The sequence below is a fragment of the Ciona robusta genome, chromosome 1 (genome assembly GCF_009617815.1).
Source record: "Ciona robusta chromosome 1, ASM961781v2".
Classification (NCBI taxonomy): Eukaryota; Metazoa; Chordata; class Ascidiacea; order Phlebobranchia; family Cionidae; genus Ciona; species Ciona robusta.
In genome coordinates this window covers 78,426-102,802 of record NC_143235.1, presented here as the reverse complement: position 1 = coordinate 102,802, position 24,377 = coordinate 78,426, and the positions used below count along the sequence as shown (strand labels likewise).

The window sequence follows — 24,377 nt, the reverse complement described above, 5'->3', positions numbered from 1 at the left end:
TATTAAATTTACCTCTTACACAAGAAATGACTCGGAACGATAAGATTATTGTAGCGCCACCTAGCTGTTGCCATTATTTAGTTTAAAAACATCAAGTGGCGCTAGAGATTTTCTATCATTAGATTTTCGGGGAGTACTTGTAACTTTGCGGTGGTTTGTTTTGAATAATATGAAAATATTTTAGGTATTTTCGACGGTGTTTGTGTTTGTGTATTGTAGTTAGTAAGATTGCAAATAATAAAACTCAACAGTTACTTGTTTGAAGGTATATAGAATATGGTAGTTGTTGGTGAATAGGTGTTTGGTTGGTTGGTGTTGGATGCTTAGAAATGGAATCCACAGTTAGCGTGGTAAGTGTGGTGTGTGGACATAATATGTTGGTTAAAATATTATAAGTATAGTTGCTACAATGTAAAAAGTATTTGGTGCAATCAGCCAAAGTTGAATAAATATTTGCAACCCACTGTGAGTTGCTTCTTATAAGGTTTAACAGCCACGTTTTTTAACCAAATGCTCTTTCATTGAATTTATCCATGCATGTTATAACGACTGTTGTTTTGCTCCTAATTAAATATGATGTTCATTATTTTAATCGAGAGTAATATTGAACTTCAATAGACAATGTTGGATTTGTTGGTGAAGTACGGGGTGGTCAACGAAGATGACATCACCGATTCTGCTGAGAAAATCGTTTCTGTGACGTTATTGTCGCAACTTGTTGAAGTATTGGAAGGAAAGTTGAAAATGTTTTCGAAGACGCAAACGGATGAAATGAGCGAGGTGCGTGATGTGGCTTATGTGGGGGCATGGGGTCACATAGGTAGGGGGGGAGCAGGGTGGGTGTTTAGTGTGGGGTTGGTGATGAGTGCAATCACTGTACTTACAATACTGGTTGTCAAACTAAGGGCTATTACACTGTGGTTCCTTGTATTGATTAACAAAGGCTGCGCGTCTCTGTCAGTTTATCTGACTCAAGTCCTCCAAATACTTTGCAACCAATAAGTTCAACAACAGCTACATTATGTTTGATTGACAGGTGCAAAAGTACGTGGAGCGTGTCCGTGTATTAAGCGACGAACGAGACAAACTAACAACTCAGTTCGACCTCGAGAACGAAAGATTACGAAACCAACTTAAAGATCTTATCGCTAAAAGTGGTTCGTATTATGATGTCATAAAGTGTTAATATTAAGGGAGACATCATATCGTTTACGCAGGGATAATATATACGTGTTCATATTAATATTCTGTATAAATGTTCCATAGAAATGGAGAAACACGAGATGGAAGATATGTGTTCACAAGAAGGGTTGGTGGAGTTGGTCGGAAGTTCGTTTAGTGAACAAGTAGGTTGTGATGTATGTGGTGTTGGGATGTATTATTACATATGCCACATTTATATTATACTCATATGATACCCATTAATACAGATGGCGTATCTACTTGTCGTACGTGCCACATTACTAGATAACGTGGATGCTCTGCATGATCAACTCGATAGTTCAACCAAACAACACGATCAACTTAAACAACAAATAGAGGTATTTGACTTGTTGGTGCCGTGGCTTGTTGGTGCCGTGGCTTGTTGATGCTGTGGCTTGTATGTGCCGTGACTTGTTGGTGCTGTGACTTGTTGGTGCCGTGGCTTGTTGATGCCATGGCTTGTTGGTACCGTGGCTTGTTGGTACCGTGGCTTGTTGGTGCTGGTTTTGTCACCAGAGTTCACAGGTTTAAGCCTCGACACTTCCCACTCTTGTTGGTGTCCTTGGGTAAGACACTTAATGGCAAACATAACACCTGCATTATAACAACCACCATGTATATACAAGTTGATACAATCATGTATGCAACAATGGTACAGGCTTGTAACTATGGTAACACCACAGGCGTTAACAAGTGAGGACAGCGAGTTACGAGGAAGAATGAACAACGCGATGTCCGAGATGGGGGGAATGGCTTCCAAGTTGACCGATGCTTTGCGTGAACGAGATCGATTGAAAGACGAGGTGGGTGTGGTGTGTGGGTGGGGGTGTGTGTGGTGTATATTTAACATGTTTGTGTATTGGCGCAACCAAGGTGTTTTAGTGGCGTAACATCCTCTTTTTAAGTTTTTAACTCTCATTAGTTATTTTATATTGAGCATTTCCCAAATATTCTGTGTGTGGATTGTAAGATTCACCGAAAAAAAACAAGTTTTTTTCCTTTTTTCTAGCAGTGCTGTAGTTGCCTATATATATTGTATGTTTTGTCCACCCCACCCCTTGTATAGTGTGTGTTGTATATAATCCCACCCTTGTATAGTGTGTGTTGTATATAACCCCACCCCTTGTATAGTGTGTGTTGTATATAACCCCACCCTTGTATAGTGTGTGTTGTATATAACCCCACCCTTGTATAGTGTGTGTTGTATATAACCCCACCCTTGTATAGTGTGTGTTGTATATAACCCCACCCCTTGTATAGTGTGTGTTGCATATAACCCCACCCTTGTATAGTGTGTGTTGCATATAACCCCACCCTTGTACAGTGTGTGTTGTATATAACCCCACCCCTTGTATAGTGTGTGTTGTATATAACCCCACCCTTGTACAGTGTGTGTTGTATATAACCCCACCCCTTGTATAGTGTGTGTTGTATATAACCCCACCCTTGTATAGTGTGTGTTGTATATAACCCCACCCTTGTATAGTGTGTGTTGTATATAACCCCACCCTTGTATAGTGTGTGTTGTATATAACCCACCCCTTGTAGAGTGTGTGTTGCATATAACCCCACCCTTGTATAGTGTGTGTTGTATATAACCCCACCCTTGTATAGTGTGTGTTGTATATAACCCCACCCCTTGTATAGTGTGTGTTGTATATAACCCCACCCTTGTATAGTGTGTGTTGTATATAACCCCACCCTTGTATAGTGTGTGTTGTATATAACCCCACCCTTGTATAGTGTGTGTTGTATATAACCCCACCCCTTGTATAGTGTGTGTTGTATATAACCCCACCCTTGTATAGTGTGTGTTGTATATAACCCCACCCCTTGTAGGTTGTCAAACTCACTCAAGCATTGGACGGGATAAAATCGCTTCCCTCGGTTGCTGTGGCCCAAGCTGAGGCCGCCACCCACATGAGGGAGTTAGAGAGCCAACGAGAATTCTTCCGCGTTGAAAACGAGAAGTTACGCGATGAGTTGTTGGAGGGTGAGCGTCACTTGGTGGCCGTGAAAGATGAATTGGACACAGAGGTGGCAGGTGGGGAGGGGATTGTTGGGGGGGTTGGTGCTAACAAATGTTTAGTGGTTTTATTCTAAATTTGGAGAAATATTCTAAAATATTCTAAATTTAGTTGTGTAATTTTTAAAAGGCTTTTTTTTAATTTTGTGATTCTATTTTCTTCAAATGTTCATTAGTATTTTTATAAATAAACTTAATTTAGAATTATTGGAAATGAATAAGAATCTTAAAGAAGTAAACAAACAATTAAACAATCAACTTAACAATGGGGTTGGTGATGTCATAATGGATCGACAAACACAACGACAAAAACAATCGAAGAAAATAATTGAAGAAATGCAGTAAGTATAATGTCATATGTGATGTCATAATGTGTGTGATGTCATAATATATATGATGTCATAATGTATGACATCATAATGTATGACATCATAATATATGACATCATAATATATGACATCATAATGTATGACATCATAATGTATGACATCATAATATATGGCATCATAATGTGTGACATCATAATATATGACATCATAATGTATGACATCATAATATATGGCATCATAATATATGACATCATAATGTGTGACATCATAATATATGACATCATAATATATGACATCATAATATATGACATCATAATATATGACATCATAATGTATGACATCATAATATATGACATCATAATGTATGACATAATGTATGACATCACATCATAATATATGACATCATAATATATGACATCATAATGTGTGACATCATAATATATGACATCATAATGTGTGACATCATAATATATGACATCATAATATATGACATCATAATATATGACATCATAATATATGACATCATAATGTATGACATCATAATATATGACATCATAATATATGGCATCATTATGTGTGACATCATAATGTGTGACATCATAATATATGACATCATAATGTATGACATAATGTATGACATCACATCATAATATATGACATCATAATGTATGACATCATAATATATGACATCATAATGTGTGACATCATAATATATGACATCATAATGTGTGACATCATAGAAACGCACTAGAGGAAGGGGAGGCGAAGACGAACGAGGAAATATCAAAGTTGAAGCAACAAGTTGAAAGTTTGAAGATGGAAGTTGGGAGGTTGGAGGTGGGTGGTGTGGTGGGTGTCATGGCATGGGGGGGTGTGGTGATGGGTGGTGTGGTGGGTGTGGAGTGGGTGTGGTGGGTGTCATGGCATGGGGGTGTGTGGTGGGGGTGTGGGGTGGGTGTGGAGTGGGTGTGGTGGGTGGGGGTGTCATGGGGGAGGGTTGTGGTGGGGAGTGTTGGGTGTGGTGGGTGTGGTGGGTGGGGGGGTTGTGGTGGGTGGGGGTGTCATGGCATGGGGGGGTGTGGTGGGGAGTGGTGGGTGTGGTGATGGGGGTGTGTGTGTGGGGTTGTCGTGGGGGTATGTACTTTGGCAACATAATTAATATTTGTTGTTTGCCGATCCTGGCATGTTTGGGAGCTCCAACAGATGTTGTAGTGAATGTGTGTAATACATTGTTAAACAGGGTGGAGATGGGTTTGAGGTGAAAGGTCAACTTGCGGAGCTTCGTAAACAATATGATGACCAGCGGGTGGAGCTAGAGATGGCGGAGGGTGAAATATCAAAGTTGGAACGTGAGGTATCGGTTTGTAAGTTAAGTGAAGAAAAGATGAAGAAACAACTCGACGTGCATGTTGGTGTTGAGAGGGAACTAGAAGGAAGGAATGTTGGGCTGGAAGATGAACTGACTAAGGTGGGTGGTTTCATACACCTTGTACCCCAACAACTACCCCACTTAATATAAACCAGCTTTGTTTAAAGGTATTGTCTGAGTTGGAAACTGCATTAAATCAACTCGATGAAACAAAACGTCAAATGTTAAAGTTAAATGAAATGTCGGTTGGAGATGAAAAAGTGAAGGGGTTGCAAGATAAGGTGGGGGTAGGGGTGTGAAGGGGTTGCGGGTGGGGGTGAAGGGTTTATATTATCCTGGGTGTTTACCTATGTTATTATAGATTGACGAATTAGAAAGTCGATTGTTCAACGAAACATCGGGGACGAATAAAGTTGATGTCGGTTCGTTTGATCATCCAAGGTGGGTACCTCATGCTCGCTGTCGGTGCGTGGGTTGTTGATGACATCATAGTTGATGACATCACAGTTTGATGACATCATAATTACATCATAGGTTGGAGAACGACATAGCCACGTTGCAGCGACGAGCATTGAACGCAGAAGCTCAGTTGTTGTTGTTGAAAGGAGAGGAAAGCCAACAGTTGACTGAGGTGGGTTGAGTGTTGGGGGGGTTAATGTTGGGGGTGGTGGGGGTGTATGTTGGGTGTATAGGGCAAATATCTCATAAAACTTAAACATAAATCTCTTGGTGCAATTGGAATAGTTTTAATTGAATAATAATTTGAATAAATTAAGTTTACGTTGGAAAACATTGTTAAAGTTCTGTCACTTCAACCCTGATTAACTTTTGTTCAATAAATTATATATTGATATTCGCAGCAATCGTTATCATGTGGTTTCCATTCATAACAGACGCTTGTAGCGGATTTGAATCGCGATCAACTAGAAGACGCGGTTGAATTGATGCGCCGAAGATTGGAAATATCAACGCAGCAAACGCGATCGTACATCGAAAAATATAAAAATATTAAACTTAAACATAAAAGCAAGATGAGGAGGATAAGGTGGGTGTGTTAATGTGGTGAGTATACTTGGGGTGGGTGGGTTAATGTGGTGAGTATACTTGGGGTGGGTGGGTTAATGTGGTGGGTATACTTGGGGTGGGTGGGTTAATGTGGTGGGTATACTTGGGGTGGGTGGGTTAATGTGGTGGGTATACTTGGGGTGGGTGGGTTAATGTGGTGAATATACTTGGGGTGGGTGGGTTAATGTGGTGGGTATACTTGGGGTGGGTGGGTTAATGTGGTGAATATACTTGGGGTGGGTGGGTTAATGTGGTGAGTATACTTGGGGTGGGTGGGTTAATGTGATGGGTATACTTGGGGTGGGTGGGTTAATGTGGTGAGTATACTTGGGGTGGGTGGGTTAATGTGGTGAGTATACTTGGGGTGGGTGGGTTAATGTGGTGAGTATACTTGGGGTGGGTGGGTTAATGTGGTGAGTATACTTGGGGTGGGTGGGTTAATGTGGTGAGTATACTTGGGGTGGGTGGGTTAATGTGGTGAGTATACTTGGGGTGGGTGGGTTAATGTGGTGAGTATACTTGGGGTGGGTGGGTTAATGTGGTGAGTATACTTGGGGTGGGTGGGTTAATGTGGTGAATATACTTGAGGTGGGTGGGTTAATGTGAATGCAAGGTATTGGTCAATATATTACATCCATAGTGAGTAAACAAATATAATATAAATTCCACGACATCAGGGAATTATTCCTCCTTGAGCGTTCGTCGATGGTTGATGAGGTGGAACGATTAGAACGGAGGTTGGAACTCGCTACTTCTGCGTTGGAACAAGAGTTATCGTGGAAAGATGAAGTGGCGGAGGGCGTGAGGGTTGCCGAGGTTGAGAGGAGGGAGGCTATTAATAAAGTAGATCAAGTTACGAGGGTGGTGGAGGAGAGGTGAGTGTGGAGGGTATGATGGGTTTGGTGTTTATATTAATATTCTTCCAGTGCGAGTCGTATCAACCATCTTACGTGTTTGAATGAAGATCTTGGAGCCGAGAACGGATTATTGCATGTGAGTGTATGTAGGGGTGGGGGGTATAAGGTGTATAATATACATGTGCGGGGTGTAAATATGGTGATCACACATTGGTTGCAGCAACAACTTGCGATGCTGGAAAAACAAAAAGAGGAATTGGAAGCGATCGTTGCAACCAAGAGAAGAAAGCAACAGAAAGAAGTTGGTTCGGTTGTTGATGTGTTATTCAAGCTTGTAGCTTGGACTCGTAAGCGGGCACAAGGTGTATGAAACAGAACACCCGTGTTATAACAACTGTCGTTACCCCGCCATGCAAGGATAAATAAGTTATATACGTGGTAACTTGTAAGCGGACACGAGGTGTATGAAACAGAACACCCGTGTTATAACAACTGTCGTTACCCCGCCATGCAAGGATAAATAAGTTATATACGTGGTAACTTGTAAGCGGACACGAGGTGTATGAAACAGAACACCCGTGTTATAACAACTGTCGTTACCCCGCCATGCGAGGATAAATAAGTTACATACGTGGTAACTTGTAAGCGGGCACGAGGTGTATGAAACAGAACACCCGTGTTATAACGACTGTCGTTGCCCCGCCATGCGAGGATAAATAAGTTACATACGTGGTAACTTGTAAGCGGGCACGAGGTGTATGAAACAGAACACCCGTGTTATAACGACTGTCGTTCCCCTTACACAACGATAGGTTACATACATTCATAAACCCGCAGGAGTTAAACACATTACTGAGCAGCTTAAGCTTGAGTGGCAGCCTCCCCCATGAAACATACCTCCATAAAGATGACGACATCAACTCATCGTATCTACATTTACCACAAAGTGCCACACCCGTTAAAAATATATAACCATCAACATATACTTCATATAAAGCACATACATGTCGTGTTATTCACATCAATAAATTTTATATCTTCACTTTTTATACAAAGCATTGAGCTGTGTTACCCTAACCTTCTTCAAGTTTCAAATATTTTGTAACAAATTTTATAAAAAGTGTTTTTTTGTTGAAACATTTTTATATTTCATGACTATGAAAATTCTTTGTATATTTTTCTAATTATGTAAAACAAAATGATTTCTTTGTTTGACACCATATCTTGCGTTTGCCTTACTAACACTGTGATGAAGGCGCTTTTAATAAATTAACCGAATAAAAAAATCGTGTTTTAATGTTTAAAAAGGCAAAAGTATCTGGAGAGTTTCGAAAATATCGGGGACGAAATAAAAACGATGTATATTTTGTGCAACACTGGGAATATATGACAGTTGTCACGGGTAAGTTACAACTTCGTTAGGTTGTAAACAAGGTTTTGTGAATACGCAACTTATTTATTATTTCTTTAAAAGAATGTAATGTTGTTACAGATGCTATTGTTTGATAATGGATAAGTTACATTTGTTGTTGGTTTTTATTTATTTCCTCCCCGGATGTTTTGCATTCCTCGACCCGATATCGATGGGGGTGGTCGTCGGGACAGCTGCGACGTCAGCCCTGGTAATGGTAGCTGAGTTATCTGGTTTATCTTCGTTTCGATGCAAAGCCAAACTTATGGAATGTTGTGATAAACATAATATTAAACCGAACATGACAGGGTTGCAGCATGATCTTCGAACCAAACTATACGGCCAACATTTAGTTGAAAAAACTGTGTATCGCGCAGTGAAACATCATCTTGTCAACCCTAACCCACCAAAAGCTCTTGTGATGTCATTTCATGGTTGGACGGGCAGTGGCAAGAATTACGTCGCACAGATGATCGTTAAGAATTTGTACGTGAAGAATTTACAAAGTTCGTTCGTTCACGTTTTCAACGCTGAGGTGGATTTCAAACATCAGGACAAAGTTGGGATTTATAAAGACCAACTTCAATCATGGCTGCATGGAAACGTTAGTAAGTGTGGAAGGTCCATATTTATATTTGACGAGATAGATCATATGCCAGTGGGGTTGGTGGATGCATTGAAACCATATATGGGCAACGAACCAGTGGTACACGGGGTGGATTATCGAAAAACTATTTTCATTTTCCTCAGCAATACTGGGGGTCAAGAAATCAACAAGAAATGTTACGAGGCGTGGCAGCTGGGGAACTCACGAAGTGGTATCAAGTTATCGGACATGGAGGAGATACTTGAACAAGTCGCGTTCAATGAGAAGAGTGGATTGAAGAATAGTGGTGTGGTAGAGAGGAATCTCATCGACCATTTCGTCCCGTTCTTCCCGTTGGAGCGCGAGCATGTGGAAAGTTGTGTGATGGATGAAGTTCGAAGACTCAATGCAAGAAAGTTAACACCGAGTGAAATGCAAGAAATAATGGATGAATTACAATGGATGCCAAAGACTGTGCGGCTCTATTCTAAATCGGGCTGTAAAAAGATCGCTCAAAAAGTTGGGCTTGTAGTTCTAGATTAATCATTGTGTCTTCAATCATAAATGTTGTTCCATTAATCGTGCTGTATAATGTAGTTACTAATATTGTGTGCTTTGTATAGATTTAGTGGTTAAGTAATCATGGGATGCGATGGTGGTACCATACCGAAACGTCATGAACTAGTTCGAACAAAACAAAAAAGTGAAACGACCGAGAAACAAGTTGAACTTGATATGAAATGGAAATATTGTGTTTTAACAAACCAACTACTGACGGAACCAATCGTTGCTTGTGAATTGGGAAGGTGGGGGATTGTTGTTTATTTCATTCTCACTTTTGTTTCGATAAATTTGTTCTTCGTTATGTTTTTAAAAGATAAAAAAAATAATGTGATGATTGCCGTCGTTTAACTAAATATTTGCAACTCGCTGTTATTTACCTTTAGCGTGTTCTAATGACTGTCGTGTTACCGTTAATTAACCTTTGTTATTGTGTTCGAACGGATAAACAATCACATTAATGTTTACAGGCTGTACAACAAAGATGCCGTGATTGAATATTTATTGGACAAAGATAAGGATAAACCAAAGATGAATCATATTAAAGGTGGGTATTCTGTATGCAACATAACATTGTAACCCCTGCATGCAACATAACATTGTAACCTCTGCATGCAACATAACATTGTAACCCCTGCATGCAACATAACATTGTAACCCCTGCATGCAACATAACATTGTAACCCCTGCATGCAACATAACATTGTAACCCCTGCATGCAACATAACATTGTAACCCCTGCATGCTACATAACATTGTAACCTCTGCATGCAACATAACATTGTAACCCCTGCATGCAACATAACATTGTAACCCCTGCATGCAACATAACATTGTAACCCCTGCATGCAACATAACATTGTAACCCCTGCATGCAACATAACATTGTAACCTCTGCATGCAACATAACATTGTAACCTCTGCATGCAACATAACATTGTAACCTCTGCATGCAACATAACATTGTAACCCCTGCATGCAACATAACATTGTAACCTCTGCATGCAACATACACCGCCAACCCCTACACATATGTTGGTGTCACTCACATATGTTAACCTGATAGGTTTAAAGGACCTTCACACATTAGTTCTCACCAAGAATCCATCATGGGACAACAAAGCTGAAAAAGGGGATTCTTACATCGATACAAACGCAGCTAAATATATTTGTCCAGTTGCTGGCATTGAAATGAATGGGAGATACAGGTTTGTGATTAAACTATAATATATTTGATGTTAAATAAGTTTGTTGGTTGTGCTGGTCGTGCCTTTCATGAAAATATCATACAGCGTGTTATATACCAACTAAGTTTGTGTTAAGCTATGAAAATATTTTCCATAACAAGAAATATATCGACAGTTTTAGTTACATTGGTTCGTGCAACTGTGTGTTAAGTGATCGGGCGCTGAAACAAGTTCGCGACAATGTTTGTCCCGTGTGTTGTAAACAATACACCGTTGATGATGTCATAATTATCAATGGAAACGAGGTAAAATGTTGTTTTATATCGTTATAAATTATAATAATTCTTGTTATATTTTGTTCAATCTTACCTACAACTGATTCCCACTTTGTATCTTTACAAAAACTATTCAAACAATTATATTTTACTTTATTAGAATTAACTACAATTCACCGAGTTTATTGTATGTTTTGCTGCCAATTCTCTATGTTGCTTTAATTAATTTGATCTTCGCTATCGAATTCCAAGATAAACAACAACTTCATAATTAACAGGAACAGGTTTCCAAACTTGAGGAGAAGTTGTTGAAACGGAAAGAAATGAAATTGAAAAACGGGAAAACTAAAAAGAAAAAAGACAAAGTTGTCGTCGCTGAAGTATCGGTGAATCTTTGCTGCCACTAGTGGTAAATATTAAGACAAATAACTCGATTATTTCACAGGGCCCGTCAACATCCGGTGTTACATCGGACACGGTTCGTAATCTTTCATCCGCGACGACCGTACTCGGAGCAAAACACAAACTACAAGAAGAAAAAATATTTCAAACCAAAACTTTTAAATCACTTTTTACGTCTCATCCATCGGCTAAACGGGGCAAGGATAAAAATGGTCATTGGGTGACTTATAACCCCTACCATTACGCTGGCTAAATACCACATATCACCCAACATAATGGTTCGTGTAAACCCTCACATGTACAGTTTGTAATATTTTGTTTTTACCGATATCGCAAATTGTAATAAATGTGAATATTTTATTAAATGCACACAATATCAATTGTAAAGTTTCCATGTATTCAATAAATCTTTTGTTCGGTGAGAAGCCATCGCCGTTTAAACAATGATCTTGACTTTATGACGTCATAATATACAACGCTGGCGAAATCGCGACCAGCTTTCAGTGTTCCCGGGTAAGATATTAATTTCCTTGAAACAGTTTAAACAACGTAAATAGGGAATAATTAAATACATTAATCAACAATCAAGGATGTATATTTACTAGGATAAAGTTTTTGTCAAAAGTTATTTTTAAGTTTTGGATCTTTAAACGTTTATTTATAAGTTGCGCAGCATGTGGTTGTTGCTGCTGTACGTCTGCATTCATTAAGTACGAAACGTATGCATTGTTTACGGTTTGAAAACGTAAGTATTTTGTTCATTATTCTTGCATATCTAGATGTTTGAGACCGTGAACTAATGATAGTGGGTTATTAATCAATTGTTAGCAACTATATTTTACTATTACTGCGGACTTATGTGTCCCTGGGTAAGACTAAGTCCAAGACACTTAACGCAATTGCTTCAACCCAGTGGTCACTAGTGGGTTGTCCAAATTGTCATAAAATAATCACCCACAAAGTTACACACGTGACTTGTAAGCAGGCACGAGGTGTATGAAACAGAACATCCGTGTTATAACGACTGTAGTTGCCCGCCATGCGAGGATAAATAAGTTACATATGTGGTAACTTGTATGCTGGCACGAGGTGTATGGAACAGAACACCCGTGTTATAACGACTGTTGTTGCCCCGCCATGCAAGGATAAGTAAGTTACATACGTGGTAACTTGTAAGCGGGCACGAGGTGTATGATACAGAACACCCGTGTTATAACAACTGTTGTTGCTCCACCATGCGAGGATAAACAAGTTACATACGTGGTAACTCGTAAGCGGGCAGGAGGTGTATGAAACAGAACACCCGTGTTATAACGACTGTCGTTGCCCTGCCATGCGAGGGTAAATAAGTTACATACGTGGTAACTTGTAAGCTGGCACGAGGAGTATGAAACCGAACACCTGTGTTATAATATAAATGTTGATTATAACCTGTGTTTTATTCTCACCATTATATCATCCAGATGTAGCAAGATGTCGCCTTCCAGTACGCATTCGTCAGCGTCGGGAGAACTATGGGGGTTCCCACTCATGCCCAACAAAGTTTATGTGGATATTTTCCTCCCCAATGGGATTTTTATATCGCTTGAAACTTCGAGGGAATGCGGGTTGTTTGAGCTCAAGGAGACGGTATGGAACATGGCGAAGGAACAGCCGTTGTACGACAGATTGTTGGAAAATAACGCTTACGTGTTTGTTGGTGTCACCAAGGACGCCGAGACGGAGGAATTTTACGACGAACATCGAAGGTTGTGCGATATCCATCTTTTCCAACCAATCTTGAAGTTAACTGCTGCAAAGGGGAATCGAGAGGAAAAAATGTTGAAACAATCGATCACGCAAGCTGTTGGGGTTTCCATCGATGAGTTTGTGCGGAGAAGAAATCCTGAAGTCGATGATTTTCGACGAGATGTTGCGAGTTTCTGTAAAAGTGAGGTTGAGGCGCGCAACAGGTGTTGTGACCCACATGCGTTGATTGCTTATTGCTACCCACCCAGAGTGGAACCATCACCTAAGCTGCCTCTGCACACGACCGAGAATCTACTAAGCAATACAAACATAGTGATCCGTGTGTGGGTGGTACAGGAGAATTCCTTCCAAACCCACGCATCAGTGTGTGTACCATGCGATACAACGCCCGCCATGATCATAAGTGAAGTTGTGAAAAAGAAAGTTTTAACTTTTAACAACTCGCAAAGTAATTCAACCAAGTCGATAAACGAACATTATGTTTTGAAGGTTTGTGGCTTGAATGAATATCTGGAAGGAAATTTCCCAATTTGTCAATATAAGTATATCCGTCAATGTGTAAATCGTGATGAGCTGCCCGATGTTATGTTGGAGTCGGTGAAGCAAGTATTGGCGAAAATTCCTCCCCACCTGCCATATATGCAACCTAACATTAATAAACATAAACACAACAAAGAATCACGTCCTCCCATCATGTCCCATATGTTGACGCAAAACTTTAAGTTTCTCGTGAACATTGGAATTTATCTGAACGTTGGTGAAAATTTGTACGTTTACGCAAATCTTTATCACGGAACTAAACCTTTATGCGAGGGTAAGAAGACGGTGGAGTTGGGGGGGACGGAGGCGCCCAAGTGGAACCAGTGGCTTACGTTTGATATTAAAGTTGCCGATATACCGCGATGCGCTAAACTATGTGTTGCTGTGTGTGGGGTGCGTAGGAAGAAGGATGAACATTGGCCGTTAGCGTGGGCGAATATACCTTTGTATAATTACACTGGTAAGTTCATACAAGGCCAACATACAGTAAGGTTATGGCATCCACCCTGCCATATGGATGGGATGCTTAACCCTATTGGTGTCACCGGTTCAAACCCTATGAAAGAAACCCCATGTTTAGAACTAGAGTTTGAGGGGCATCGAGCAAACGTGGAATTCACGCAAACCAACGAGGGGTTGATTGAGGGAGATTATACAGAGCTTGCGTTTGATTCACCCCCCCTTGATGATGGGGGTGATTTGAAGAGGTTGATGAACATCGTTTCACGCGACCCACTTTCCCCCCTCACCCAGGACGAACGTATGTTGCTATGGAGATGTAGGGGACTTTGCAAGGAAATCCCACAATCGTTACCCAAGTTGTTACAGTCTGTAAAATGGGAGGATCGGGAGTTGGTGAAAGAGTTTTACTCATTGCTCGCTTCGTGGCCACGTCTGCCACCGGAGTACGCTATCGAGTTGTTGGATTGCAAATATCCCGACCCCAAAGTTCGAAGGTTTGCCACCGAGTGTCTAGATGTTGGATTGACGGACGACGGGGTGTTGAAGTATCTTCTACAGCTTGTTACGGCGATCAAGTTTGAGTTTTACCTCGACAACTCACTGGTTCGTTTCTTACTGAAGCGAGCCATCAAAAATCTTAGGATTGGACATTATTTATTCTGGCATTTGAAATCTGAGATGTTCGACGTACAAGTATCGCTACAGTTTGGTTTGCTACTTGAGGCTTACTGTAGATCATGTGGTCCGTATCTCGCACAACTGGTGAGGCAGACAGAGATTCTCACCAAGCTGAAAAATGTCAACACCATCTTACAAAAAGATGACAATATTTCACAAAAAGCACTCAAGGAATATTTGTGTAAACCAGATTATCAAGAAATCCTTCAAAACAACCTTAGCCCACTCAACCCAGCCTACAAGTTGGAAAATCTTCAAAATAATTCATGTGAAGTCAAATCATCAGCGAAGCGGCCGATAATCTTACAGTGGCACAGCGCGGATCCACTTGCTCAATATTTCCAACCTGTACACGGGATATTGTTCAAGAATGGAGATGATTTACGACAAGATATGCTGACATTACAAGTACTAAGGGTAATGGATGAGATTTGGCAGAGTGATGATTTAGATTTGTGTATATCGCCATATATATGCATATCTATGGGACATAATGTTGGCATGATTGAGATCGTACAAAACGCTGAAACTGTAATGAATGTGCAGAAGAAGGGGGGGGTGGTTGGATCGTTGCAACTAAGGAACGGAACGTTACATCAATGGTTGAAGGACAACAACCCTGGTGAGAAGCAATATAACAAAGCTATTCATAACTTCACTCGGTCGTGTGCCGGGTACTGTGTTGCTACATTGCTCTTGGGTATTGCTGATAGACATAATGATAATATTATGATAAAGAAGAACGGACAAATGTTTCACATCGACTTTGGTCATTTCTTGAACCATAAGAAGAAGAAATACGGGATTTGTAGAAACCGTGTCCCGTTCGTTTTACCCGGTGACTTCCTAAGAATAATTTGCCGAGGTTCCACAACAGAGCTATCGAAAACTTACGACTACAAACACTTTGAGGATCTTTGCTGCCGTGCTTATTTATCGATTCGATCGCGTGCAAACTTGATTATCAATTTGTTCTGCATGATGTTGGGTGCAGGGTTGCCAGAACTTTCCTCGTTCGATGACATCGAATACATTCGTGCGTCGCTTGCTGTGGAGAAAGATGAAACGCAAGCCGTCCAATATTTTCGAGATTGTTTGGCCGCAGCACAAGATAAACAATGGACAACCAAAGTCGATTGGGTTTGCCACGCTGTACGTAACAGTGTGCGAAAGTAAATCATAAAACATAGTACGTCTGTTTAAATCAAGTTCAATATTTGCGTCGATTACTATTTTCATCATGTTTTAATGTATAGCACGTCGGCTTGCTGTGCCAAAGTAAAGTTTCAATGGTTATTGTTCCATATCAATCAGCATATTGATCGTCGTTGGTACTTTTAAATATGTTTGCACCGTTTTAACTAAAGGTGCGATTGCTCTTCATTATATTATTGTCGATTTAAATACATTGTATTAAACATGTTGTATCAGCATTGTTGTTAGACTGGGGGTGTAGCCATCTGCAAGCTTGTATAATATTTAAGGGGGCATTCGTGGGTATGAAGAGGTATTAGTTCAATTATACGCTATGTATTAAACCATAGCACTATTCAGTATATTATGATTAAACATGGTATGTACAGTAAATCTTATAACCACACCAAATATACCAAGCACATGTAATGTGCATAGTAAGAATATTCATGGTATAATATTTATTGGGGGATCAAGGCTTAAAACAGTAAAAGGTTTCGAAATATTATTTTGTAACAAAGGTAATTCATCGTTTAATTGACGCAAACAATGGTCTTTATGCGAGTGGTAATGACGTCATATATTCCAGCGATCGCTACGACACGGATGAGTGCACACAGTGCGGGTGTGTTTCACAGAAATAAAAAAGAATAGAAGGCGCATCTCCAATGTCGGCAAAGGAGAGAGCATGATACACTGTCTCTCTTTCGCGGGTCGTTCCCGTTTAGTATTGTAGTCAATGGAGTCGATGACGTTTTGTGTAGTTTTTCTTCGTTTTTTGACTTACTTTAAAGTTATTGTGTAAAAAAACTATTTCCTAATACATATATATTTCTAAAAAAACGTTTGTTTGAAATTTTAATTAATTTTTTTAAATAATTAAATTTCCTAAACAAGTGGTAAACTGTAAGCGTTAACGTACCAAATAACTAAACTAGCCTAACAAACTTGAATAGTTGGTGTAGTTTTTAAAAGAAACAGCTAAAACCGTCCAAAAATACTATGCGCCTATCTTTTACAATGGAGACGAAGGGAAATGGGGACGGAGTTGGCGGTCACGTGAATAGAAAAAAGAATATATCACGGTTTTGGAAAGTTGCGCGTTCTACTCTTTTTTATTTCTGTGGTGTGTTTATGTAAGTTATATTTTGTAGTGGTGTTTGGAATAAACAGGTTATTGGTGTATCATGTATGTGTGGTCGCTTTGTATAACTATTCGGTTGTTTCTATATTACGTTGGTTAGACCTATATACTAGTTATACAATATAAATAAAGATTGTTCCCTCAGTTAAATCAATACAAACCTTAATATTGTTCATATAATGTATCTGGTTTAAGTTGAAGGTATTTTATCGACACAACTCAAGAGAATGTTTAAGTTTAACAAAAACGAGGAGCTTTATGATGTCATAGATAAACAAAAGGATCAGATAAGTCGTTATGAAGGCAGGTTACGAGGTGGGTTCGCGTGTGATGTATAATATGTGTTTGGTGTGGTTATCATGTATGTAACTTTGTGGGTGGTTGTTTTGGTAGCAGTGACGAGCTTTGAACCTGTAACCACTGGTCTACAGCAGAACACGCTAACCACTAGGCCACAGCGCTGGTATCGATGGGTTGGGAAAGTTTACAAATATATATTGTTTCTATAGATCTCGTCCATGCATACAAAAGTTTGCAAAAAGAGAAAGAAGCGTTAGAGGAAAGCATGAAGGCGCTCACAACTCCATCTAGTGGTGGGGGGAAGAAACCAAGCACACTTGACGTAAGTCACAATGTTTGTCGACATATAACGACATATATTAATGATGTTTCCATGTTTTACAGGAGAACACAGAAGGTTGGTGCATTCTATGTTCACCATGGTGGTAGATATATGGGTTATGATTGATATGCATTGTGTATACGGCTATTAGGACCCTGACATGCCTTACCACAATATATACAACCCCACAGCCCTGAATGAAGATGAATCTACGGAACCCGACATTCAACACCTACAATCCCAACTCCACACCCTAACAACATCCCTATCAACAATGTCCGATGAAAAAAAGAAGTTGGTTCTTGTTTACCAGGCAGAGAAAAAGCAATTCAAGGTGTTATATACATATGTTGTTGCCCCTGTTCTAAACTTGGCTGCTCCCAACATTGTAGCTATGTTGTGATGTCATAAACATCCATTATTTGATAGATAATGTTGTTTGTTTGTTAATAGCATGAGCACGAGGTTGAAGTAACAAAGCTTGAGGAAGAAACCCAAGTTTTGTTGGAGAAGAATAAATTATTGGGAGAGGAATTAACTAGGGTGGGTATGGTGGGGTTGGTGTTACCAGGTTGGGGTTACCGGATGTTTAACTTTGTGGTTTAAGGTGAAAGAAAAATTACGAAACCAACAATCGGATCACGAACAAGAACAATCAACCCACTCGATTATTTTGAGGGAAATCCAGAAAATGTTAAACGATGAACGGACCAAAAATGAGTCGCTCGAGTTAGCTGTGAGTCGCCATGTTTCCTTTAATATATTTAGTAGAGGTGAGGGGTGGTTTGGGCGTTACAACCCATGTTGGTATAACACCACACACATGTAAATTACCGTGGCAACATAATTGTTGTTTAAACTTAACCTATTACCCCAATTTGTTGCAAGCTCGCTTTTGGGAAGATACAATTTCATGATCAGAAATATATAATATGTGTTTTTAAATAATTCTGCAGCAATGTTTTCTATCACAGTAGTGAATAACATACATACCACTCAACCGTTTAACGCAGTGGTAAATTGCATGGACTGCACCATAATGTTATCACCCCACAGATGCGAGACCTTAACACAGCAACGAGGGTTGCAGAGATCGAAGTCCAACAACACGAGGATTATAAACGGCGGGTTCGTCAACTGGAAGATGAGTTAAGTGAAGTTCGTGCGAGGTTAGAGGTCGCTGAGCATGAAGCGAACACACCGTCTCCAATATTGATGCAACTGCAATCAGAGATGAGTAGAATGAAGGTAGGGGTGGTGGGGGGGGTTGATGGGGTCGGGGGGGTTGATGGAGTCGGGGGGTTGATGGAGTCGGGGGGTTGATGGGGTCGGGGGGTTGATGGAGTCGGGGGGTTGATGGAGTCGGGGGGTTGATGGGGTCGGGGGGTTGATGGAGTCGGGGGGTTGATGGAGTCGGGGGGTTGATGGGGTCGGGGGGTTGATGGAGTCGGGGGGTTGATGGGGTCGGGGGGTTGATGGGGTTGATGGGGTGCAGCCCATGCCCTGTATTATAGCCATGTTTGTGTGAATGTTTAACCAAATATTAGAAATAAATGTTAATGTTTGTTGTTTGTGTTGGTGATGTCTATTTTTAAACTTTGGTGTAAAACTTATTTATTGAACCAAATTAACATCTACAGAAAGATCACATGGCCCAGCTTGAGTTTGAGCGCTCTCGTGTGGCGGAAGTGGAACAGCGAGAGCGAATGATGGCGCAGGCCGAAGAAGTTCGGGTGGGAGACCTTGAAGGGAGACTGGTCCAAATATCTAACGTTATGGGGTTGTATGATGGGACGAGACAGAAGGATCTGTCAACTATACAGTGAGCTATATAATGTTTATGGATTATATATGATGTTTATGGATTATACATGATGTCTATGGATCATGTTTATGGATTATATAAGATGTTTATGGATTATATAAGATGTTTATGGATTATATATGATGTTTATGGATTATATATGATAACTGTATGATATCTATGTGCAGGAGGCTTAAAGACACGAACACCCAACTTGAATTGGAAAATATTTCGTTAAAAACGAAATTGGATGGTTTGTCAATGTATGTTGTGTGTATAGTAGTGACGTTGCTGTGGTCTCATGTGGTCCCAACTTAACATTTATCATCCCCAGCTACAAATCAGATGAAGACCTTGGGATCGACGAAATAAAATCACGAATGTTGAGTTTACAGGAATTATTAAAATGTGCTGCAAGTAAAAGTAATGAACCTGTCGATATAAGCGGTGGGTGGGGCTACTATGGGGTGGGTTGGGCTTCTGTGGGGTGGGTTGGGCTTCTGTGGGGTGGGTGGGGCTGCTGTGGGGTGGGTTGGGCTACTGTGGGGTGGGTGGGGCCGCTGTGGGGTGGGTTGGGCTGCTGTGAGGTAGGTGGGGCTACTGTTGGGTGGGTGGGGCTACTATGGGGTGGGTGGGTCTGCTGTGGGGTGGGTGGGGCTGCTGTGGGGTGGGTGGGGCTGCTGTGGGGTGGGTGGGGCTTCTGTGGGGTGGGTGGGGCTGCTGTGGGGTGGGTTGGGCTACTGTGGGGTGGGTGGGTCTGCTGTGAGGTAGGTGGGGCTACTGTTTGGTGGGTGGGGCTGCTGTGGGGTGGGTGGGGCTGCTGTGGGGTGGGTGGGGCTACTGTGGGGTGGGTGGGGCCGCTGTGGGGTGGGTTGGGCTGCTGTGAGGTAGGTGGGGCTACTGTTGGGTGGGTGGGGCTACTATGGGGTGGGTGGGTCTGCTGTGGGGTGGGTGGGGCTACTGTGGGGTGGGTGGGGCTACTGTTGGGTGGGTGGGGCTGCTGTGGGGTGGGTGGGGCTGCTGTGGGGTGGGTGGGGCTTCTGTGGGGTGGGTGGGGCTGCTGTGGGGTGGGTGGGGCTGCTATGGGGTGGGTGGGGCTGCTGTGGGGTGGGTGGGGCTGCTGTGGGGTGGGTGGAGCTTCTGTGGGGTGGGTGTAGCTTCTGTGGGGTGGGTGGGGCTTCTGTGGGGTGGGTTGGGCTACTGTGGGGTGGGTGGGGCTGCTGTGGGGTGGGTGGGGCTACTATGGGGTGGGTTGGGCTACTGTGGGGTGGGTGGGTGGGGCTACTATGGGGTGGGTGGGGCTGCTGTGGGGTGGGTGGGGCTGCTGTGGGGTGGGTGGGGCTTCTGTGGGTGGGTGGGGCTGCTGTGGGGTGGGTGGGGCTACTGTGGGGTGGGTGGGGCCGCTGTGGGGTGGGTTGGGCTGCTGTGAGGTAGGTGGGGCTACTGTTGGGTGGGTGGGGCTACTATGGGGTGGGTGGGGCTGCTGTTGGGTGGGTGGGGCTGCTGTGGGGTGGGTGGGGCTGCTGTGGGGTGGGTGGGGCTTCTGTGGGGTGGGTGGGGCTGCTGTGGGGTGGGTGGGGCTGCTATGGGGTGGGTGGGGCTGCTGTGGGGTGGGTGGGGCTGCTGTGGGGTGGGTGGAGCTTCTGTGGGGTGGGTGTAGCTTCTGTGGGGTGGGTGGGGCTTCTGTGGGGTGGGTTGGGCTACTGTGGGGTGGGTGGGGCTGCTGTGGGGTGGGTGGGGCTACTATGGGGTGGGTTGGGCTACTGTGGGGTGGGTGGGTGGGGCTACTATGGGGTGGGTGGGGCTGCTGTGGGGTGGGTGGGGCTGCTGTGGGGTGGGTGGGGCTTCTGTGGGGTGGGTGGGGCTGCTGTGGGGTGGGTGGGGCTACTATGGGGTGGGTTGGGCTACTGTGGGGTGGGTGGGGCTACTATGGGGTGGGTGGGGCTGCTGTGGGGTGGGTGGGGATACTGTGGGGTGGGTGGGGCTGCTGTGGGGTGGGTGGGGATGCTGTGGGGTAGGTGGGGCTACTGTTGGGTGGGTGGGGCTACTGTTGGGTGGGTGGGGCTGCTGTTGGGTGGGTGGGGCTGCTGTGAGGTGGGTGGGGCTACTGTGGGGTGGGTGGGGCTACTATGGGGTGGGTGGGGCTGCTGTGGGGTGGGTGGGGCTACTGTGGGGTAGGTGGGGCTACTGTTGGGTGGGTGGGGCTGTTGTTTGGTGGGTGGGGCTGCTGTGGGTGGGTGGGGCTGCTGTGGATAATGACGTAAAATGGTCCGGCGCCGTGGCTCAGTGGTTTAGGCGCCTGCATCGAAACCAAAGTGTCCCCGGTTCGATGCTCGGCAGCGGTACTAACACTAATCGGTGTATGTGTCCTTGGGCAAGACACTTAACGGACATTGCTCCAACCTAGCGGTCACTAATGGGTTTTCCAAATTATCAGCCATATCAAATAAAAATCATACACAAAGTTGAAAAGTATGGTAACTCATAAGCACACGAGGATAAAAAATGGTGCCAACAATACGCGTCTGACTGCGATGCGGTGTCGCGGCACCGCTCGCAAGAAGGACTTAAATGGGCTTTCCGGGTGTTGGGGTAATGGGCCAAATCTGGCCTAAATCCCAGGTCCTTGACAAGGACCTCACCCATAAAGAATAAAAAAAAAAATGACGTAAAAACATTTGTTTATTATACTTTTAATTATGTTTCTATGTTCCTAACTGTTGTGAATCCCAGATATTTTATCTTCGAATAAAATCCCGTGCGATGATTTTCAACAACTATATCTCGAATCACAGGAAGAATTATTAAAAGTAAAAGAAGAGTTTGATAAATACAAGGTGGGTGGTGCTTGTGGTGTTCATAACATATATTTCACACGTTGTATACCACGCAGGTTCGCGCACAATCCGTGCTCAAGAATATAAAGGGGGGTGGGGGGTCTTCCGGGTCTAACAGGGAGCTTGAGGAGGCGAGGAAACAACTCCAAGCTGCGAGGGACCGACATTTTAATCTCCGTGGGAGATGTGAGGATTTGGAGGCACGGTGTAAAGAAATGGTGAGTTGGGGGGGGGGTGTAAGGAGATGGTGAGTTGGGGGGGGGTGCAAAGAGTTGGGTTAGGGGTGTCTTGTTCTGCTGGCAATAAAAGTGTTTCTTACCCAAGGTTGACATATTCTTCCATTCGTTCCTTGGTCTGTTGAATAGTAAGATGTTCCGACATCCTTAACCCACAACATGTTGGTATCCCTAGGAAGTTGAACATAAGCGCGCGATGGCCAAGCAAGCCACGTTGCACGCAGAGGACACGCAGAAGATGTTGGAGCAACATAAGAACCAAGTGTCAAGTATTGAACAAGAGGTTAAGAACCAGCGTGAACGAACCGTGTCTATGCTAATGGATAAAGATAAAGAGATTAAACAACTTAAAGTTTACACATCAACTTATCATAGGTTAGTGGGGGGGGGGCTTCTATATTAAGGTCCAAGGTTGGATGTTCCCACCATTGTAGGCGTATCCATACAGTTACACCAACCAACCTTCAATGATTTGTTTTCCAGCGAATACCAGAATGTTGAACGAACAGCATCAAGGGATTATGACATCACAGATGATTCTGTTGCCGAGATTTTAACAAAGGTTTGAATAATATACATTATGATGTCATGATGCATTATGATGTCATGATGCATTATGATGTCATGATGCATTATGATGTCATGATGCGTTATGATGTCATGATGTGTTATGATGTCATGATAGTACCATCCACATACAGGGGGGCAAGGATACAAACCTCATGCATTATGTTGAACAACTCGCAAGGAAAGATGTGACGATTAATAATGTGAGAAGGAAAAAGAAAGAACTCGAGCTCCAAGTTAGACAACTACAAGATGCTGGTATAATGAAGTAAGTATGTGGTACAAGGTGACAATATTTGCTACTTGCCACTTTATTAACCTTGGGTTGATCATTCCACTACCACTGATCTTCTTGTCACCCTCATGTTGGTTGTGTAGTTTAGGCTGGATACTCATAGATATCTTAAAGATTCCAGGGTATGCTATGCTTGTTAGGTGCATTAGCGCAATTATGTGCACCAATGTGCAATCAATGTGCGTGTTAATATTCCCAACCCACCCAGGGACGAAGCGAACGCGCAACAAGTCGCCGAGTTGAAAGAAAAAATCGAACAAATTAAACGGGGAATGTAAGTTATGTAACAATGGGTTGTATGACATCATAATCATCATTATATTGTCATAGATCACGTGAAAATGCAAACAATGAATATGTGAAGAACGTGTTGTGTCAATACCTAACTACTGTTGATGGGAACGCAAAGCAAAAGATGTTGGTTGCGATCGCTACAATATTGCAGTTTAGTCCTGATGAGATGAAGAGAGTTGGGATAAGGACTAAATAGTTTTGGTGTTTATTATAATATTTGTGCCATGTGTATATTTAGTGCAATAAAAGTGGTGGAATAATACAAGTGATCATATCGTTGTATATAATTGTTATATCATCCCCATAATGTTTAATCATATGTTGTGTAGTAAGGTCTGCAGTGAGCTGTGTTACACTATACACCCACCCATGGTGTTATGCTGTATTACGGACGACCTGAATCACATAGTTTCCCCAAAGCCTCAATTCGCGAGTGGGTAGGGGGCATTCTATTTTTCGTATTGGCAAAGTGGGAAGGGACATCGCAACGTTATGGCCACCACCGTAATGTGCCATGTTGTAAGAACGCCAGCAAAGTGCATTCGTACCCTCGTTTGTTTGTGTCCCAGCGCTTTATGTACATTATATAAACCAAAGTCCGTATATAAACAGACTCTGATATAAACCATTTATCTGCTGTAGCGTATATTTATTGCGATAATAGTTATTTTTATTAAATATTAT

At 42.4% G+C, this 24,377-nt stretch overlaps 5 protein-coding genes across 9 annotated transcripts; all 5 read left to right on the top strand.

The window, feature by feature from the left end:
- The first annotated feature begins 30 nt into the window (after window positions 1-30).
- LOC149741034 (uncharacterized) lies at window positions 31-8,149 on the top strand. Of its 4 annotated transcripts, none has more exons than XM_089878484.1 (18): window positions 33-350; window positions 619-780; window positions 1,037-1,157; window positions 1,267-1,346; window positions 1,431-1,541; window positions 1,887-2,006; window positions 3,043-3,247; window positions 3,432-3,570; window positions 4,299-4,395; window positions 4,799-5,026; window positions 5,095-5,208; window positions 5,289-5,392; window positions 5,462-5,558; window positions 5,821-5,972; window positions 6,670-6,867; window positions 6,919-6,985; window positions 7,070-7,150; window positions 7,687-8,148. In XM_089878484.1, exons 1-18 carry the CDS (start codon window positions 330-332, stop codon window positions 7,819-7,821), a joined length of 2,232 nt encoding a protein of 743 aa, XP_089734610.1. In that variant the 5' UTR covers window positions 33-329; the 3' UTR covers window positions 7,822-8,148. The 4 variants fall into 4 exon arrangements, with proteins under 4 accessions (XP_089734627.1, XP_089734610.1, XP_089734635.1 ...); XM_089878493.1 differs by having other exon boundaries at window positions 34-350; window positions 5,289-5,368; window positions 7,687-8,147; XM_089878501.1 differs by lacking the exon at window positions 5,095-5,208 and having other exon boundaries at window positions 31-350; window positions 7,687-8,149.
- Window positions 8,150-8,282: 133 nt separating this feature from the next.
- LOC149741033 (torsin-1A-like) lies at window positions 8,283-9,470 on the top strand. Its single transcript, XM_089878704.1, has one exon. It carries the CDS (start codon window positions 8,358-8,360, stop codon window positions 9,387-9,389), a length of 1,032 nt encoding a protein of 343 aa, XP_089734830.1. The 5' UTR covers window positions 8,283-8,357; the 3' UTR covers window positions 9,390-9,470.
- Window positions 9,355-11,651, top strand: LOC149741032 (replication termination factor 2-like). Its single transcript, XM_089878770.1, has 6 exons — window positions 9,355-9,652; window positions 9,878-9,954; window positions 10,474-10,615; window positions 10,770-10,899; window positions 11,148-11,255; window positions 11,315-11,651. The coding sequence occupies exons 1-6, from the start codon at window positions 9,489-9,491 to the stop codon at window positions 11,522-11,524; spliced, it is 831 nt and encodes a 276-aa protein (XP_089734896.1). The 5' UTR covers window positions 9,355-9,488; the 3' UTR covers window positions 11,525-11,651.
- A 1,093-nt stretch (window positions 11,652-12,744) lies between these two features.
- On the top strand, window positions 12,745-16,125 carry LOC149741031 (phosphatidylinositol 4,5-bisphosphate 3-kinase catalytic subunit alpha isoform-like). The gene has a single exon (XM_089878430.1). It carries the CDS (start codon window positions 12,745-12,747, stop codon window positions 15,874-15,876), a length of 3,132 nt encoding a protein of 1,043 aa, XP_089734556.1. The 3' UTR covers window positions 15,877-16,125.
- A 910-nt stretch (window positions 16,126-17,035) lies between these two features.
- On the top strand, window positions 17,036-23,980 carry LOC149741030 (GRIP and coiled-coil domain-containing protein 1-like). Of its 2 annotated transcripts, none has more exons than XM_089878531.1 (17): window positions 17,036-17,353; window positions 17,548-17,660; window positions 17,723-17,735; window positions 17,852-17,994; window positions 18,114-18,203; window positions 18,268-18,396; window positions 18,717-18,908; window positions 19,301-19,482; window positions 19,653-19,727; window positions 19,799-19,887; window positions 22,198-22,301; window positions 22,358-22,519; window positions 22,713-22,912; window positions 23,021-23,099; window positions 23,239-23,372; window positions 23,608-23,673; window positions 23,730-23,980. In XM_089878531.1, exons 1-17 carry the CDS (start codon window positions 17,266-17,268, stop codon window positions 23,887-23,889), a joined length of 2,019 nt encoding a protein of 672 aa, XP_089734657.1. In that variant the 5' UTR covers window positions 17,036-17,265; the 3' UTR covers window positions 23,890-23,980. The 2 variants fall into 2 exon arrangements, with proteins under 2 accessions (XP_089734657.1, XP_089734648.1); XM_089878522.1 differs by having other exon boundaries at window positions 17,037-17,353; window positions 19,799-19,911.
- Window positions 23,981-24,377: the final 397 nt, after the last annotated feature.